Raw genomic sequence first — 13,320 nt, 5'->3', positions numbered from 1 at the left:
TTTAGTTATGATATAAGGACATTTATTTTGGATAGCACTCTACAGATTATCCTTAAGGATTTTGTTATTTTACCACAGATGTATATGTCGTAGCTTTTGAATGGTATGAATCCATGCATCAGTAATAAATTTATAATATTTGTATATAAAATCAAACTGTTCTTTTGAGGAAGGTCGCTATTTAGTAGCACTTAATGTATAGACGTTTTACCGTAAAATTTTTGCATTATAGATTTTAGAACAGTGTTTTATGAGTACATTAATCAGAGTAATTATTGCTAGCTGCTATACCAAACAGCTTCTATCCCCTCAGTGCCTTAGCACAGTAAGCATTTATTTCTCATGGACACAGTGATTTATAAAAGTCAGGTGACTCTCCTCTAAGTTGCAGTGTAAAGATTTATGCTTCTTAAATATTGAGACACCATTATTTCTAAGATGGGACCTTGACAGTTTCTGAGTGAGGGGAAGACAGAACGTAGGTGATTATTTGCAAGGTTCTATGGCTAGTCCTGAAAGTGGTACATGCCTCCTTCATTGACAAGAACTCTGTCACATGGCATCAAACTAACTACTGGAGTGGGAAAGTAATCTTCCCTTGTGGCCAGTAGAGGAATTGGGAGTGGTAAGCAACCTCAGTCTCTGTCTCAAAGACTATGCAAAAACTCACACACATGTTAAGGAATGTTCTTCTCTGTTGGATAAAGTCTCACCTAAGCAGGCATTGTTCAGTTCAAATCATCTATTGCATTTGCATAAGCCAAAGAATATCATTTAAAGCAAATACGTTGACCAATGCTAAACAAAGGAGGCAGAGAGGTAGTTCTCTGTCAGCCTTTTTTCCCATCTCCTTCCAGCCTGTCCTCCCCCCACCCTACTGTCTATTCAGAGAAGGGGCTCTTTTCCAGCTCTACCATGGACTAGCTTTGACCACTGAGCAAATTTCTTTATTCATTAAACTATTCATTCAAATATTTATTAAGCTCATACCAAATGACAGGCACAATAGGAACTGTACAGACAAAATTCCCTGCCCTCCTGTAGCTTACATTCTAGTGAGAGAAGATAGATAAAGACCAATATATAAGTGAAAAATAAAAGTATACAAGATGGTTGTGTCATGGAGGAAAAAAAAAAACATAGGAAAGAAGTTGAGAAATATAGAAGTGGGGGAAGTTTTAAACTAGATTGCTCAGGGAAGGACTTACCAAGATGACGACATTGAGAAAAGACTGGAAGATTACAAGGGAGAGAGCAATGATGATATCTGAGGAAAAGTCATTCCAGGAAATGAGAACAGCAAGTGCAATCCTGAAATATTTGATAAAAAGGAGGAGGAGCAGTGTGACTGAAGCAGAGAGAGCAACAAAATAGACTGAAGTCAGACAAGTAAGTGAGGACCAGCGTTCTATAGGACCTTTAAGTTTCTGTAAGGACATTGGCTCTTTACTCTGAGTGGGAAACCACTGATGGTATGTACGTGTGTGTGTGAGTGTGTGTGTGTTTAAGGCAGAGGAGTAACAGGATTTTCCTTATATTTTTATTAAAAAACAAGTCATTCTAGATGTTAAGTTGAGATAGACTGAATGTGCTTCTATGTGGAATCACAGAAACCACATGGGAAATTGTGGACGTAATGTAGGGAATAGATGCTAGAGGTTCATGTCAAGCTAGAATCAGTGGAAGCAATGAGAAGTGTTGAATTCTGAGTATAGTTTGGAGGCAGAGCCCACAGGGTTTGTTAATGAAATTAATAAAGGCTGTAAAGCAGGGAAGCCAATAATTACTCCAAAGTTATGGCCAACTTGTAGTAATTGAGATGAGGAAAGCTAGAGAGGAAGTATAGTTTGTGGAGGAAGATCTAGAGCTCAGATTTCATGTGTTAAACTTGAGATACTTTCTAAACATCAAAGCTAAACTCTCCAGTATGGATTTAGTTAGATGAGTCTGGAGTTCATGGAAGGAGAGACCCAGGCTGGAGATACTTAATTTCTTTATGCCTTTTTCTCTTACCTAAAAAAAAGAGTATAATAATGGCACATATGTCATTGAACTGTTGTGTGCCTGACAATAGCAAATCCTCAATAGGCCAGCCAGAGACTCTTTAGTGAATTGATTTAGTTGAAATGAATCAACAGAGAAATGAATAATAAATTTAATTTAAGTAAACATATTTGATTACATACTTTTATTTTTTCCACAGCCATTCTTAATCTCATCTTTTTTCCAATTTGTTTATTTCAATGTGCTTTCAATGTTCTTTCTTCTTAGACTATACAAACTCCAAGGATATTACTTCATTACGTAGCCATATAATTTCAGGTTAAATTAAATAGTAATCAGAATTTTAGCTAGCATAAGCAGATGCCATTTTGGCCATTTTAAAAATTAAGCTGCTCTGATGGAGAATAAAAATCGGTGACAAGATATGTCATTTTAGAAGCAAATATAATAATTTCCCCCCAACTGGCAGTCTTAAGTCCAATTACTCAAATGAAATAATTAATTTACATTTATAACAATACAAACTGAAGGGAGTCGGTGTTGAATATAAAGAAAATACCAAACTCATTGGTGGATTAGTCAACAGTTTTCTCAGTATTGGATTAGCTCTTCATTTTGGAAGAAATGTTCCAATTGCAACTTTATTCTCCCAGATAGAAAATCTGTTCCCTTCAATAATTAGTGATTAATAATCTAACAAGAAGACATACATAAGAACTGGGAATGTTGCTCCAATGTGGGAACTCCTGAAGCAGATACGGAGGAGATTTGCATTGTTGGTTCAATGGAGGACAGAATTATTTTGTTCATAAAGGAGAGTATGCAGCTTCTTAATAAAGTCTTTAAAAGGAGCAACTTAGCCTTCCTTAAATAAATTATGTTTTGTACACAAGAAATTTATACTTTCCCCTTTTAAATTTCATGAACAGTATTATTAGAAACAAGTGCATCATTACTAAAATGGCATGGGAAATAATTACCTATGTTATATACAGTATCCTCTATTGATGATATAAGTATTTATATTGTCCATGATATTTGATCTTTGTGAACAAATAACATAATTACTGATACTTTAAGGATGAACAAAGAAGTTTGCAACAGCATTCCAGAAAAATGAGAAGAAAATAATCCAAAAGAACGTTAGAATGTTTAGAAGATTTCAAAATCTTCCATAAAGTAATTTCAGGACTAGTATAATAGTATAAATTATATAATAGAACTATAATACTTAAAGAAATATGAAAGAAGGGACTATGATTTCACAACTAAAGACATTCAAAATATAAAAGTGTCGTGGAATGAAAAGCTAATAAAAGAAAAATGAAAAATTAGCTGAGTCTTTGAACTTTTAATTTTTTCATATCTGATATTTAATATAAAGAGCTTTTATGAAAAATTATCTATTCCACTACATCTCAAATTTTCATGATGCATTGTCTACTCTAGCACCATGAAGCATATTCTATCTAAACTCTGAACATTGGTTATTACTTATTAAAATTAATACATTGGAAGATTATAATATATGAGTTGTAACTCATTAGCTAACTCATGAAACGAACAGCCAGAATTGGTTGTCAGGCAGAATGTTAATTGCATTTAATAAATGTTAGCTTAACCCTTTGACTGTTGCTAAATGTGCCACGCACATGGATAAGGGCAGTCATATGCTGTATATGATACGGCATACAGTTCTTAATTTCCCAAGGGCAACATTTCCTATGGAGATTGGCAGGGCAGCTTTTATTACTCCCAGGGCCTTTTATTAACACAGCTGCTAGAATTTCTATTCATTTTGTGTCTTGGTATTTCTACTTTGGGGAGGTGGCAGTGGACAATGGATTAAAGATGGAGAAACCATAAACTGCTCTTTATACCTTGAACATCAGCCTCAATGTGCAATTGAAAACACTCTCTATGTACAATAGTTGGATAAAGCCAGTTGATTTGATTTCAAAGACACTGTGATCAAAAGATAGCAAAGAGATCAATAATGTGCATTTTAGATATAAATAACTGACCTTTTCCTCCCCCTAATTCATTTCGCATAGGTGATACGTGTAGGAGGGCAAGGGTTTTTTCTTCATCTTGAATTAAAACCTGTACTTTTCATTACATTTTAGTCCATTCTAAACATTATTCAAAATTTTTAGATCTTCCACCACCACCAGATCCCCCTCCCGGTCAGGGTTTAAGGCAGCAAATAGGCCCGAGCCAGCAGGCTGGTAACGTGGAAAACTCAACAGAGAGAAAAGGAAGCTCTCTGGAGAGACAGCAAGCATCCAACTTAGAAGACACAAAGAGCTCTTTGGATGGTCCAGCTAAAACATCCCTAGAGTGGCAGCGACAAACCCAGGAATGGATAAACTCCACAGAACGCCAGGAAGACATGCGGAAAGCCCTCCACAAACAAGGTGTTGGACCAGGTGTGTTCTGCACAGTCCCAAGAAAGTGTGGACTTTTACATTATTTTTTCTACCAGGTATCTTGGAAATGCCAGTTGTTTAAGGGCATCTGAAATGCGTTTGCTTTCAATCACTAATTGAAGTTGGAATTCCGCAGCAGAGATCAGGAGCACATCCCTTAAGGCTGAGTCAGTTCAGTGAGGGTTGTACCTCAAGTTTACCTCTGCATAGGGTCTTTGAGCTCAAGAGACCTCCAGGCTTCATCTGCAGTGCTCAAGAGACCATTTGATTTTTCGTTTGTTTGTTTCTTTTGCCTTTTAATGTTTGTACTGAGTCCTTTTAGACCACTAAATTTCATCTTTAGTGTCAGTTGAATCTCTGCCTTCAACCTTTTGTTCATTTTGGCTGAAGTAACTAGTCATTTTGAGAGGAGAACTCGCTTCAGTCAAGTAGGTAAATTAATGGAAATAACAAAGTTGCAAATAAATAGGCAATCACAGAATTCTCATATTAGAAAAGGTTAAACTGGAGCCTGCACTTGCTCCCACGGATTAAATTTAGTTGATAACACTTCAATGAGAAATGTTTTTGTTTATAACTCAAACTTCCTGGAAATGTCACAAAATAAGTTTCATGGTTTGTGGTTGGATTTTTTTTGGTAGGGGGATGTTGAGCCACTTACAGAAATGGATTTTCTAGAACATCTCTTCTTATTTCAGGATTCATTGAGTATTAAAACATAAACACACACACATACACACACACACACACACACACAATTGAAAGAGTTTCCTTACACATTATTTTATTCATTCGGACTCAGTCTTTTCTGGATATAGCCTCTACTCATGCATTTTCAATAATTATATTTTGTCACAACTTGGTGCTTAAGGTTTTAGAAAATACAGTTATAAAAAAGCCAAAAGATGACAATATTAGTATCTAGATTTAGTGGAACATTTAGGATGCTTACACCATTAAGGTTGTGAGAGAAAAATCACGTGACCTTGGTCATTAAAGACTATCTAAAAAGAGAAATACTAAATTCAGTCAGCACTTTTTTTTAGTCATCTAATCACAGTAATAATAACCCATACCTAGAAAGAAAGAAAAAACAGAAAGGTGGAGAGAAGGCGGGGCGGGTGAAGAAAGAAAGAAAGCAAAAAAAGAGAGAAAGAAAAAAGTTATTTCAGTGTTAAGTATTTAGTAATGCACATCATGAATTATTTTTAGAGAGATGGTACATAAAAAGAATATGGACATTATTTATTAAAATGAATGAGTTTCTCTTTTTCTTTTAAGGAAATACGCAGCTTTTCAAATAATGTATTTCTATCCAAAGAAGTAATAGAAATTTTAAAAGCTTAGTTTATTACACTGATATATACTTCTTTATCTAAGTTGATTGAGAGAATGTTGCCATAATTTAAACTGAAACAAAAACCATGCTCCTTCCTTCTTAATGAAAAAAGTAAATTGCAGCCTCTTTGAACCCAGAAATTATTCTCAGAAATGCTTTAGTTAAACAATATGGTTATTGTATGCAAATATCTTTTAAACTGAGTTTAAATTTTGCAAATAATATATAACATTGGATACTTATCCCAAGATTTCTTTTAATTTAATCCTGCCTCAGTTCCTATTGTAGGAAATGTTGCTTACACATAGAAATTCCTTTACTCTTTGGGCCTTATTAAACTCTTATTTTCAATTTTACTGAAGAGTGGAATCATAAAATAGCCTAGCTTGAGCTTAGTATTTAAAGTTAAGTTTGTTTTGCCTCCACATTGCTGTTCAACTCAACCTTTTGTGTTTCTTTTTTCAGAGGAGACCTTGGTGCCCTACAGCAAGCCCAGTTTCCCATCTCCAGGGGGTCACAGCTCATCAGGAACGGCTTCTTCTAAGGGATCCACTGGACCTAGGAAAGCAGAGGCATTGAGGGGAAGCCACCAGCGCAATGCCAGCGACCTTCTTGACATAGGATATATGGGCTCAAATAGTCAAGGACAGTTTACAGGTGAATTATGTAAGTGCTTTAGGACGTTTAAAAGGCTATGGTGATTTAGAAAGACGATTGGGTTAATAATGTAAGGCAGAAAAAAGTTTTCCTTGACCCTCTTAGGATCTCTGACTGGGTCTGAAAACCAAACTGATGAGATAAACAGGAAAAAAGCATACAAATCTTATTGAAGTTTTACATGAACATGGAGCCTTCACAAGAGAATGAAGACTCAAAGTGACCAGAGCAGGAAGCTTTTCAGTCCTTTAGACAAAGAAACAATAAATGCGTTTAAATTTGGTAAGACAGAGGTTTGGGCTAGGGGTAGTAAATGGTGAAGAGGTAACTGAGAGGATAAGGATTAGTTTAACAAGTTTTGTTTGTACAGATTTCTCAGCCCCAAATTCCCCATCTCTGGTGACAAGGATATCTTCCTCCTGGTACTACAGGGTGGGTACCTGCCACATAGGAGTTTTTATGATCCTTCAGGGAAGGATGAGGTGGGAGAGGTCACAGTGACCTCTCTGTTTCTGCTATTTTTTTCCAAACTCCCTCGCCTTAAGGTATTCAATATGCCAAGGACCACATTTCGGGGTAGCATGACGTGAACCCCTACAATGACATTGCCACAATAAACAAATGTCAACATTGTAGAAAGCTTGCTTTACTATGAGAAAAAAGATTATGATTTTGAGTAGGTTTGGTTATAATGAAGACCATTGCTATTTACATCAAATAAACATTTTTCTCTTTCGTTTGAATTATTCTGTGCAAAAATTGCATAATTTAGGCAATTAATTTTAATACTTACAAATTAATTGAATATAGTTCTTGTTGTAGTTTTCTTTGCCTTTTCTTTCTTATTTAATAAGGAAATGTTGGCCCTTTGGTAGTTTTAAAGAAACTCCTTGGGAATTCCTCATTCCTTAGTTGCTCTTCATTTAGTTATTTTTTTAAATGTAGGCAGTCAACCTTGAAAGGTCGATCTTATTTTTAGTTAATTTTAATACTTGAATTATAATAACATATAAATAAATGTCTCTTTTGATAAAGAACTGTCATTGGTAGTTAATATAACTAAACTACTTTCCAAGTAGAAAATACTAGAGAAAGGTAGGATGTCACAATATGTCACACACAGTAAAAAAACATTGAAGTCTTTGTGTTAATTTCATCATGAAAGTTACTAATTTCACTATCCAGTGTCAGAATTATACTTGCTGAATATTTTCAACCGCTTCTGTGAATTCAGTTTATCTGAAGGAATAGCCCTGAATTCCAATCTTGTCAACTTTTACTGGTTATGTGAGAAGAGAAAGTAAACTACCATCTTAATTTCTCTACTTCCTTATCTAAAACATCGTATTACTCTTATGCTCACATCACAGATTGGGGGATGCCATGATATAATGAAAGTGAAAGTACTTTCAAAACTGTAAATTTCTTGGGCTTCCCTGGTGGCGCAGTGGTTGAGAGTCCATCTGACGATGCAGGGGACACAGGTTCGTGCCCCGGTCCGGGAAGATCCCACATGCCGCCAAACGCATAGGCCCGTGAGCCATGGCCGCTGAGCCTGCGCTCCTCAATGGGAGAGGCCACAACAGTAAGAGGCCCGCGTACCGCAAAAAAAACCCACAAAACTGTAAATTTCTTTATTAATGGAAGTTATCATTACTGTTGTCTATTAATAATCTGATTAAGATATGCTTAGAATTTTTCATTTGATTCAGGACTACTTGGATTTTTCTTTAACTATTATATTGGAGTAATTATAGACTCATAAGAAGTGCAAAAATGATCTACTCGGATTTTGTCTCCAAATTTTAGTTTTTTTTCTTTCACTTTCCATAAGTATAATTTTTAAAATTCAAAAACCTCACAAAATCCAAAACGTTGTCTTCATCTATTATCTGTTTGCTTTGCTTTTTGCTATGCTGATCAAGATAAAGAATACTTTTAACGCAAACTTATTTCTGATTTTTTTTAAATCTCTTTATAGAGTAACTGAGAGGAGACATGCAAAGCTGCTCTGAAGGACCATCAGGTCTGAACTCATGGAAGTGATGACACTAAACAGTGCAATGAACAATTTCTATTTATGTACTATTAAAAGAACTGTAAATGCAATGTAAAGACACACAGCCACACATATCCCACAGATATTTTACTTGTGTTCTTCTCTTAAGTACACCACCCACCTTAACTCTTTCTTGTCAGGAGTATATAAAAAAAGAAAGAAAACAAAGCTCGCCCTCCAGGAAGAAAAGGATTTTCCTCTGTATATAATTTCTTTCGTGCATTGCTATGCAAGCTCACTCTTTTTAGCTCTGTTCATATTATTGTCTGTTCTTATTGGTCTGTTGTACTATATGTGAATTAATAGGCTGTGGTGCCATATATTAACTTTTAATTGTGTAACTTTTATGTTTAAATTTTGCACTGCAATTTTATTTGGTGATAAGCACAAATCTCTACTCCTCGTGACATGAAGAAAAAGACTGAATGTGAAGGGAGTTTCTGTACTGTAAGCTAGGTTGGATAATGCTGGTTGTAACCAATCACATTAGGGGGTTTTCAGTTGGGGTGTAGAAATAGGAAAGATGCAAAGGAACAGTGGTGTTGGCGAAGTCTTCTTGGAACATCAGCGACTGAGTCAATAAAAAAAAAGCAGAAAGGTGGCTTTTACTATTGACAAAAGCAGGGGTCAAAAGAAGGAAGTTGAAGTCTTAAGACTGAATAGGCATTAAAAAATACAGGTAGCAATGATGTACTAAACTTGCTTAAAAAAAAGAAATTAATGTTATATTTAGAATCAACTTTACCTGTCATTGTAATTGACCCATCTGAGAGCTACAACAAGCAAAAGGAAATTAAGGTGTTTCACAAGAGCTGTATTTATATTACAGGTTTTTTTAAAAAAGCATTTTCTGAATTACCATAACTAATCTCTCCAACTCATTAAGTCAGAATATAATATGAAGTTCCCCAAGGAAACAAAGTGAACTCTAGAGTATCTAGCAAATAGTTAAAGAGGCAATTTATTATTAGGACATACTCGAGCTGCTTCCAAATACAAAAACTCTATTGCAATATCTTGTTTCATCTTTCTAATACATGTACAGTACACACTAGAGGATAGAGCTGCATCACTTAAATTCATGACTTTTTAAAAATAATGCAGTCTATATACAATTTTGTGTTTTATTTGATTAAGAAGTGAAGTTATGCCACCAAATATATAGGCAAATTGTAAGTGCTTAAAAAGCAGTGCTCAGAGTATGTTCAGTTCACAGTAAGTAGAGTTATTGGAATAAATATTTTATGGTACATTCTCAAAAATTGGCTACCAACTAAAATATGTTTGACCCATTTTGAATGAGTAAATCGAAAAGAAAAATTTTAAAGAAGAAAAATGCATGTTTATACACTTTTTAAATAAACCAAACCTCGTAAGTGGACATTAATAACAGTGTCCTGCCTCATTTGTTTACACGACCTTGAGAACAAGAAGTTCCTGAACATCAGTCAGGTATCGTCCAAATGAATATGACTTTGAAATATATGTTAGCTACTGTACATGTAGAGTCAATCAGTCAAGTAGAAGAGAAATTTCCTGAATTTCCCAAACTTTCCTGAAATTCCCACTTGTGACATTTTTCCATGTACTGCCTACACAGTTGTAAATTCTATTTCTAGTTATACTTTCTCATGTTTTTTCTATGATGTGTTCAGTAGTTGGTACTATGAAAAATATTCAATTGTAATGATTAGGATCAGTTCTAAAATATGGGGCCAGTTTGAATGACAATTCATACTCCGTGTATTATTGGCTCAGTCACCAATTGTGTGTCATGTTGTTATAGCAAAGGAAGGACATAGTTACACGTTTCCATCTGTTTTATTCCCCGAGACTGCATCAACACAGGCAAGAGTAGAGGAACATAATGTTCTTTATGGGACCAACATCTTCTTGGTCCCATGTAGTTCATTTCTTCATAGAAGAGAAAAAAAATTCTGAGACCCACTTACTAATCCCTTTATCAACTTTCCACCGTCAGTGCCTGAATTTTAATGCAGTTTGATTTCTCTGGGACAGAGAGACTGGGGAAGATGAGAAGTTTCTGTGAAGAATGAATACATACTTATTCACAGCTCTAAGATGTGAGGAATTTAATTCTTTATTTATTCAGTTCCCTACTTCACCTCTTTCTATTTAAAAGCAAAGTTTTGTTTGTTTTTCTTTCCTCTTTATGCTCCTCTATAACCCAGTTTAGCCTAAAACTTTAATTCATTACGCATATTACACATAAACTTTTACCCCTGGTAACTGGCAGGTGTATGTGACTAATAAACTAAGACTTCAAAAACAGAGTATGTGTATGCAGGTGACTTCTGGAGTAATGCAGGGCACAGCATCATACCTTCCTGATTGTTTTCAGTGCGTAAAAATTAACTGTTTTGGTTAGATTATATCAGGCCTTATGGTTACTTGGAATGTTCTTTTACAATAGTTCACATCCTCTGTTAAGTCTAGTTTTAAATTAATTGATTTCGGTCTAATATTGCACCCAAAGTATCCTCCTCCATAGATATAAAGCAAGAAAAAATACCGTGACAATTCACATGAATTCGGGAACACTACCGAAAGTCAAAAGCCTTTGTCAACTTGCTGTATGTAAAAAACTTCCAATAAGGATAAGGCAGAGAGTATCCTGAGAGCTACCATGAATTTTTTCATTTTTGAAGCCAGTTAGATGAATGTGGAAATTCACAGAGCTCACTCTTGTGCGGGTCTAAACAGAAACCTGCATAAGCTGTCAGAAGGAAGCCTGGGTGGGAGAGAATATAATCCTATCTTGCACTCACTGGCAGTGCTGCTATGCAGTCACGCCCAACACAAGCACAGCTCCATTCTTAACATGCAAGGTCTGCACTGGGGCCATGGCCGAAGCAGCGCTCCAACTCAGGTGTGCTTCAGTGTATGCAAGCAGAGTCGCCCTACCCCTTCTCCAAATTTTCCCCATGCTGTATTTAAAGTAAGGTGGGATAGTACGGGGGCATGAAAACAATTATTTCTTCACGGGATTTGAATCCAGTTCAAAAGAGAATATAGGAAAATCCAGACCAACATTTAAGATATCCTGTAACCAAAGGGAAGTAAAAGCATTATTGCAAGTTGACTTTCTCTGTAACAAAACATTAAATGGTGTTCTATGTCATAGTCTAATTCTCTGGCTATTTAAATATACCTTCAATGGGATTTGAGTTGAAAGTTTGTATGAGTTTAATAGAACACCTCCAAATTTCTATTCAACAACGTTATGTAATTGTCCATTGACAACATAATTATAATACCAATGAGCTCTTAACTGTGGTTTCTCCACTGGAAAGTGATTGTGTGTCAGTATTAAAGATATGCAGAACTGTAACATTCACTGATTTGTTCATATGCTTCTGTATATTGTATTTATAGAATTACATGACAAGAATTGGTGTAAAGCAACATGTCTTTCCACATTATCTTAGAGGTGAAGTTACTTTTATTTTGCTTCTCTACAATATGTACTTCAAATGAAACACCATAATTTTTACTAATGAAGTTAAATTTTTTCTTATCTCATAATTTTCAAAAGCATTTATTGTGACTTTAAAGTGTTGCAAGATAAGGGATTTTGTGGCCGTGGGTAGACTTTTTATACTTTGTTTTATAGATGTACTTTTTTTTTAACTGTAGTTTGTTTAAGTCACCAAACAGTGTCCAAAATCTTAATGTGTTTCATTTGATGTTGTTAGATCGGAAAAGAAATTGGCATAAAATTGATTAATAGTATTGTCAAAGAATTGTGTATTGTGTACTCACTGGGAAAAAAAATAAAATATATTCACATTTCAAATCTGTAAAAAAGCAATTTATGTAAAACAGACTTGCTTGTAGACAAATCAAAAACAGATCATTTTGTCACTTTCAGAACTCTACATTAATATTTTGTGGCCAAATGGATAATATCATTTTCTCATTTGGTTATGGGTTGGTGGTGATTAATAGAAATTGGTGTTGACTTATACTATTGACTTATAGTAGTGACTAAAAGTCACTGATGAAATGTTAAAAGCGTTTGAAATTATAGATCACACTCCATCAGCACTACTTTACAGATCTGATCTTCCCCATAACACAAAGGCCTTCAGATAGATAGAATACAAACTTCTTGGCTCATTCGTTTTCACTAAGTATAATTACAGGATCAGATGCTACGTAAAAATAAAAAGAATTTTTGAGCTCTTTAAATTAATAATCATAGTAACAGGAAAATGAAAAAAAAGGAAACTTTAACTCTAAGTATTTTTTAAAATACATGGTAAGTGGACAATACATTTCAGAGTTTAATTTAGATTAATAATAAGAAAATAAAATAGTATTAAAATAATTACAAATAATGCTGTCTTAATATAATACAATGGTAATATATAATACATGTGCTTAAAGAAAAAATATATCAGTTACCAGTATGATAAATGGTAGAGGAATTACAAAACAATCATTGCTGTATTGAGTCTGAGTGTACCATGGAATCTCCTGCAAATGGCGGAAGTGCAAAGTTACCAGAAAAGTTTATTAAAGATACACTATGCTCTACTTTTTTTTCACTATTCTCTCTTAACTATTGTACATGAGCTAGAGAAAAGATATATCAATGTTACAAGAAAGCATTTAAACAACAAATAATATTTAATGTCCTCAACTTGTGAAAATGTATTTTATCTCTTTCAAAGAAGCGATCGGGAGAGTTCATGCTAAATTTCACTTTATGGCAGAGATGTGAAATAAAACTGCAGTAACAGAAGACTGTCATAAGAATTCAAAAGAAAAGGCAAGTGGAAAGACTTGCTAAGGGTGGCACAGGGACG

At 34.7% G+C, this 13,320-nt stretch overlaps 1 protein-coding gene across 19 annotated transcripts in view; it reads left to right on the top strand.

Annotated features, from left to right (window-relative positions):
- ROBO2 (roundabout guidance receptor 2) overlaps positions 1 to 12,296 on the top strand; it is a 1,699,370-nt gene extending 1,687,074 nt beyond the window's left edge. For 11 of the 19 annotated variants that reach the window (XM_067034909.1, XM_067034903.1, XM_067034902.1 and 8 more), the window contains 3 exons: positions 4,161 to 4,433; positions 6,238 to 6,438; positions 8,411 to 12,296. In XM_067034909.1, the coding sequence (XP_066891010.1) occupies positions 4,161 to 4,433; positions 6,238 to 6,438; positions 8,411 to 8,412 (476 nt within the window). In that variant the 3' untranslated portion in view covers positions 8,413 to 12,296. The remainder of the gene's footprint in view (positions 1 to 4,160; positions 4,434 to 6,237; positions 6,439 to 8,410) is intronic. The other 8 variants (XM_067034916.1, XM_067034911.1, XM_067034910.1 and 5 more) reach the window with 2 other exon arrangements.
- Positions 12,297 to 13,320: the final 1,024 nt, after the last annotated feature.

The sequence above is a fragment of the Kogia breviceps genome, chromosome 5, assembly GCF_026419965.1.
Source record: "Kogia breviceps isolate mKogBre1 chromosome 5, mKogBre1 haplotype 1, whole genome shotgun sequence".
In the NCBI taxonomy this organism is placed as follows: domain Eukaryota; kingdom Metazoa; phylum Chordata; class Mammalia; order Artiodactyla; family Physeteridae; genus Kogia; species Kogia breviceps.
Note: the sequence above shows the minus strand (reverse complement) of the source record. Positions and strands in the feature narration are given on the sequence as shown.